This window comes from Fukomys damarensis, unplaced genomic scaffold (assembly GCF_012274545.1).
Source record: "Fukomys damarensis isolate Sample0158 unplaced genomic scaffold, DMR_v1.0_HiC HiC_scaffold_16, whole genome shotgun sequence".
Lineage (NCBI taxonomy): Eukaryota > Metazoa > Chordata > Mammalia > Rodentia > Bathyergidae > Fukomys > Fukomys damarensis.
Genome location: NW_022900928.1, coordinates 93,746,908 through 93,753,543, shown reverse-complemented (window position 1 = coordinate 93,753,543; position 6,636 = coordinate 93,746,908). Strand labels below are relative to the sequence as shown.

The 6,636-nt window shown below is 42.0% G+C and overlaps 1 protein-coding gene across 1 annotated transcript; it reads left to right on the top strand.

The window, feature by feature from the left end:
- The first annotated feature begins 5,700 nt into the window (after positions 1-5,700).
- On the top strand, positions 5,701-6,636 carry LOC104870150 (olfactory receptor 6B1). The gene has a single exon (XM_010635572.1). It carries the CDS (start codon positions 5,701-5,703, stop codon positions 6,634-6,636), a length of 936 nt encoding a protein of 311 aa, XP_010633874.1.

Sequence of the window (6,636 nt, the reverse complement as noted above, 5' to 3'; positions counted from 1 at the left end):
AGCGACAGATCGAAAGGATGGGAATGGAAGAGCTTGAGGGAAAAGGCACATGGGGAAGGGGGCTTCTAAATGCTAGACACGCATAAGAAGAAGATTGAGAGAGCACACACATGTCCATGGCTGAGCACTTGCTCTAATAAGGACAGAAAGAACCCTCAGACTGCACTACTGGAAGGCATTTAGGCTCTTCCCAATAACAAATGAAGGCTAAGGTAGATTCGTACATGGCCTAAGTGTTGAAGGTGTGCCCCAAACAGAACCAAATGTCATCAGTTGACTCTGGCACATTCACACAATTGAATGTCAAGTAATAATTTAAAACATGAGCTGCTCCCAACAGTTTAAACTGGACATAACACAACTGTATGTATTACAGTATTCAGAAACAGGAACGCAGACAGCCAGGGACCTTAGGACTGAAGAACAATGCAATGGGCTCCCGGGTTTCCGATAGTTTCCCATGTAACTTGGATAGGAGTCTGTAGAAGATGCCAACTGGGAACTACAAGTACCTATAGGCCATATATATAATACACATGTCCAGGGCTGAGCACTTGCTCTAATAAGGACAGAAAGAACCCTCAGACTGCACCACTGGAAGGCATTTAGGCTCTTCCCAATAACAAATGAAGGCTAAAGTAGATTCGTACACGGCCTAAGTGTTGAAGGTGTGCCCCAAACAGAATCAAATGTTATCAGTTGACTCTGGCACATTCACACAATTGAATGTCAAGTAATAATTTAAAACATGAGCTGCTCCCATCAGTTTAAACTGGACATAACACAACTGTATTTATTACAGTATTCAGAAACAGGAAGGCAGACAGCCAGGGACCTTAGGACTGAAGAACAACGCAATGGGCTCCCGGGTTTCCGATAGCTTCCCATGTAACTTGGATAGGAGTCTGTAGAAGATGCCAACTGGGAACTACCAGTACCTATAGGCCATATATATATATATAAAATGGTAAAAATAATAATCCAAGAAAAGCCAGAGAGTTGAGCTGGAGGATGACATTGTGTCGGTGTGTCATAGATTGTACGTGGTGTGTATCTGATGGATTCCTCCGATCTATTGAAGATTATTTATATGGAATTTTGCTACAAGAGTTAAAGGTCATCTTCACAGTAATTCTTGGTCTCCTCTCACAATAGGTGTGTAGTTCCTACTCTAGAGGAAAAGTATGCTCTCACTAGCACTCTTCTACCACACAGGTGACCATGATGTGGTTAAGGCAACTACTGTTGGGTGAAATTTAGGTCCTGTTTCTGTTAGTAACCAACATAACAAAATAGTTTAAATCCATATTGGAGCAATTATTGTTAACATCCAATGATACATTCTAGGGGATGTTAACATATTTTTTAGACTTTAAGATAAATCAAGGTCAGAAATTCGAGCAAATCACTTCATTTTTCTCCATTGCAATTTGGTTTTTATACTTCAGTCTGTAAGAGAAGCTACATCAAAGGATGCCTGCTTGATTACTGTAAGCCACCAGGGGCAATTCAGAATGAATTGTTTATAACTTCCCATGTTTCCATTTACCATTTCATGAAACCATAGAGAGTCTAACAGTTTTCCTCTGTGTGAGAGCTCCTTAAGGGTTCTGCAGGCCACAAAAAAAGTGATATTTAGTTAATGAGCACTTTATCCCAGAATGTGAGCTATTACTCAAGTGGTACCCAAGGGCAGCTGACAAAGTAACAATAGCTCCAGCATGATGAATTTATTTAGCACACAACTACAGCATGAGTATTATTTAAAACAAAAACTTTCATTTAAACTTTCTTTAAAATGAAGCAATGCCAGTCTGCTTCAGGTATCAGCATCTCCCTTGAAACGCTGGTATGGCTGTCCTGTTTCAGGGAAGCCAAAGGTTGAATACTAATTGGAAATCTGTAAGTGGTAATTTAAACACAGTACTTTTCCCCCCTCTTTATCTTCCAACAAAGAATAAATTAAAATGTGGCTCTTTTCAAAGTATGTGGCTATAAGCAATTTTTCCCCCTTATGGAACAATTATCATGTAAGATAAATAAGATAGCCAGATGAGGTCCCAGAGAGACTTGAACTGCTATTGTCAAAACTCTTTCCTCTTGGGTCATGGCAGAGGTGCAGGGAAAGTCTTGATAATGCTACAAAGGCCTCTGAATCCAGTGATCTTCTCAGCTCGGTGTCTCTGAGACCCCTGAAGTGCTCCTAGGAAGGCAATGGGAGCTCTGGCCCCAGGATGCTGGAAAAGCCAGCCTGGTGCCACTTTGGGCACAAATGTGGCCTTGGTACCTAGGGCTGTCCTCTCCTCCAGTCCTGGCTACCAGCTTGAAAGCAGCAGGGTAATCTGTGCCCAGTCACTCCTTTTAGTATTAGGGAGTGGGCTCCTCTTACTGACTCAATACCTGAATCTATTTTTCCTACTTCTTCCTATTTTAGAACCAGTGAGGAATTTGTTTTCACACTCCACTTCATTGAAGGCTGCTGAGCCAAGGTAAATGCCCTGACTCAGACCATCTCGCCTCCGCATGTAGTTGTTTCAGGCTCCTATGGCACAGCAGTACTTAACCCTAAATGTCTGATGTCTCTCCTTTCCACTCTTAATCTCCCAGGATCAGGTGGGCTGGTATGCTCATCTTCTGAAATCTAGAAGCAGCCACTTAGGCAATAAGCTGAGGGAATAGATGCCTTCCCATCCCTTTAAAAGGCACCCTTTAGTGTTGGATCAGAATTAAGCCTCCCTGTGTTCTGACCCCAACCTCCACATTGCTCCTGTGCTCCCAAATGTTACTGCACTGACTGATAAACCTTCCTCACAACTTGTTTATCACGGTGGTTACAAAAAGATGCTGCTGTCTTGCCAGAGAAGGAGCTTATGTTTTCTTCACAGGTGAATTATTGGGAGCCTACCTTTGGTAAGAACCCAGACAAGATTAGAGGTAAGAAGGTGCACGCACAGCTGGAGAGAAGCCATGCTTTTTTTATTCTAGGTCTTAAATCATTTAGGGTGGGTAATCACATGAAGTATGTATAAGTGGAGTAAAAAATGTATGAGTAAAAAGGTCTTTGGATTTTCTATTAAGACAATAAGCACAATGCCATAATTTATCTACTTGTATGCAATAATTCTTGCCTCTGAGCTTTCATTTGGCTGGTGAGAAACGAGGAAGCCCCACTCATCATTTGCAGAGATTCCTCTAGGAATACAGTTTACTTGTGTGAACGGATGTACCTAAATAGTTCAGGACATAATCCAATGTTTCTATCAATCTCTGATTGAACAACACAGTCCCATCCAAATCCAGCCCCTCGGGACAAATCTAGGGTGTAGCATGACATTGTTATCATCCTGCTGTCAAACATCCAGCAATTATTAATTGTCTGCACTGCAGAATGACTCTTGGACCCCTTGCTGGTGTATGAAGGTCCCCATATCTGATACTGACAAGACTCTCACTCCCCATCCATCCTTTCCCTGTTCATTTACACACACTTCACTGCTCACACAGTGGTCAGATCCTTGCTTTAGTCACTGTGCCTGGCTCTGTTTCAAAATTCTGTGTCTTCTGTAACTTTGATTTGTCTGCCTCAAACTCCACATCTTCTTATGTACTCATATTTCAAAACACATCTAAGGGTATTTTATCTGTGATGCATTTACCAAACATTCCTTGTGTTCATATCTGTTTTGTCCTTCTGATTGGGTATACTCATGTCATATTATTTTCTTTTTTTAAAATTTGGGCACAGCTCTAATGGCCTGTTCCTATAATGAAATTTTAGTAGAATCAGAGAACATTTCCTAGAGTAAAAATTTTAAATGTAAGAGCATGGTGGTAGGTCATCAAATCAGATCTTTTTATCTATGTGTGAGTCAGCCCAGTGATTAAGTGTGTGCCTTCATTGGTCAGAGAGATCTTGGGTCCAGTATAACCCTGACTTTATCTCTCTCTGACTGGAAATGTTACTTCACATGTCTGAAATACAGTTCTTCTATGCAGTTAGAATTACAATATCTCATCGTAGTTATTTGTTCAACTAAATGGGATGGTGTATGAAAAGGACTTATACTCTTGGCACCTAAAAAGTGCTCAATAAATTTTTTATTAGAGGATATCACTAGAGTTAATACTAATTGAAACATTAGAATTACTAATCAAAACACCACTGCCAAATTCTCAACTGTTGCCACCTCTTTATCTATGAAGAAAGTACCGATAAAATCCCAAGTTATCTTAATAGAAGGCAGTACCTCTATTTAATAAACCACATAGCTGAGATTTCTCCAGTATCTCTTTATCTCGCTCTCTTTCCATTTTGATCCACCAATTACTGCTGAAGACATATCTACCACTTCTCTGAAACTAGTGTTCAAGGTCACTGTTACCTTCTCTGAACAGCCTGCAACTGGATTCACAGCTCTAGGTCAGGTGTCAGTGGAGCCCATTTTGAAATGACAATTATCTTCCCATAGTGTGACCATGTCATATCCCACTGCATTTAGACCACTATTCAGATACCTTATTATGACCTATAGGCCAAGCCTGTCCTGGCTCTTCTCAAGTTTCCTGCCTCTTCTTGGCTCCACTATGATCCTTCCCAGGACAACAGTGGTGGCCTCATTTCATAGCATCCCTCCCTCCAGCTTTTCAAATGGTTCCACCAGAAATTCTTTTCTGTGTAAATGTCGTATCTTCCAAGGCCAGAGGGAAATTGCAGGTCACAAGGATTATTCTGTCTTTTATAATCTTGGTAGAAAACATGTCCAACTTCTTTATGCATTTCTATTTCAACTTATGTTTTAAAAAACCCTCAAAGGCATCCGTCCTCAGCCTAAGAACTTAAAGCTCCTTGAAAGCTAGTCCCAGGTTGTTTTGCTCTCCATTTTACTTGACTCATCATAGTTACTTCTGCTCCTGACATCCTATACTCACCTTCTTTCCTGCTCTAAGGAGGGGCAAGAGCTCCTTCCATACCTATGGTAGTTTATAGCTTGTATAAAATATCACTTGTGTTGCATCATTTGGGTTTTGATCTATGGCACCATCAGTTGAATACATATTAATATTCACATTTACCAAAGAGGGAACAGGGTCTCAGAGTGGCTATGATTTCAAAGTCGCATAGCAAATCAGTGACAGACCTGGGCCTGGAATGAAGTGTTGGTGTTTAATACTGAAGAGTCCAACCTTCACATAACTGTCACATAACTCACAGACAGTGAAAACCATTCTCCATCTCCAGTTATGGGAGAGGAGAAGAAAGCAATAGTGTACAAGACTTGAATGCATCGTAAGGAAGAACTTTCAGGGTTTTGAGCAGATTAAGGAATAAGAGGGCTGGGTTATCCTTTCAAACTGGCAGCTAGGATATTACATAAAATGTGGCTTTTGACATGAATGTAATCTGTTCTGCTATCATTAAGAACTTGATTGGTCACTGAAATCTCACCAACACTCAGTTCTTCATCATTAAAATGGACATAATGAATATGTATAAAGAGGATATTTGGCAATTGCATTATATGCATAATGTATCCAGGTCTTCAACTAACCTATAATATGGTATTAATAAATTTTGCTCTTGCCAATAGTCAGCGAATGCAGTATTCCTTTTAGGCCCACAGAATGAGAGATTTGAAGTGGACTACAGATTCTGACCAAGTGATTCTTTCCTGTAGGACAGCTACACCCTGTATCTTCAGTATGGAGGTGGGGAACCAGACCTGGGTCACCAAGTTCATTCTGGTGGGGTTTCCTGGTAGCTTGAGCATGCGCACTGCAGTGTTCCTGATGTTCCTGGTGTCCTATGTTCTGACAGTGACTGAAAACATGACCATCATCCTTCTGGTGCAGCAGAATCGGCCACTGCACAAGCCCATGTACTTCTTCCTGGCAAACTTGTCCTTTCTGGAGACCTGGTACATCTCTGTGACAGTGCCCAAGCTGCTCTTCAGTTTCTGGTCTATGAGCAACAGCATCTCCTTCACTCACTGCATGATACAGCTTTACTTCTTCATCGCACTCATGTGCACAGAATGTGTACTCCTGGCGGCCATGGCCTATGACCGTTATGTTGCCATCTGCCGTCCACTCCACTATCCCAACATCATGAGCCATGGGCTCTGTTTCCGCCTGGCCCTTGGTTCCTGGGGCATAGGGTTTGGCGTCTCTTTGGCAAAGATCTACTTCATCTCCCGTCTCAGCTTCTGCGGGCCCAATATCATCAATCACTTCTTCTGTGACATCTCTCCAGTACTCAACCTCTCCTGCACAGACATGTCCATAGCTGAGCTGGTGGACTTTGTCCTGGCCCTGGTCATCTTTCTCTTCCCTCTCTCCATCACTGTCCTGTCCTATGGATGCATCCTGACCACTGTGTTGCGCATGCCCACAGGAAAGCAGAAAGCCTTCTCCACCTGTGTTTCCCACCTGGTGGTGGTCACCATCTTCTACTCAGCCACAATTTTCATGTATGCCCGGCCACGAGCCATCCATGCCTTCAATATGAACAAGGTTATTTCTATCTTCTATGCCATTGTCACCCCAGCTCTCAACCCTTTCATTTATTGCCTCAGAAATCGGGAGGTGAAAGAAACTCTGAAGAAATTGTCCTGTTACCAGGCAACTGGGTCTACCTAA

Excerpts from the sequence above, each read along its gene's own strand:
- LOC104870150 (XM_010635572.1), top strand. The coding sequence starts at position 5,701 with ATGGAGGTGGGGAACCAGACCTGGGTCACCAAGTTCATTCTGGTGGGG.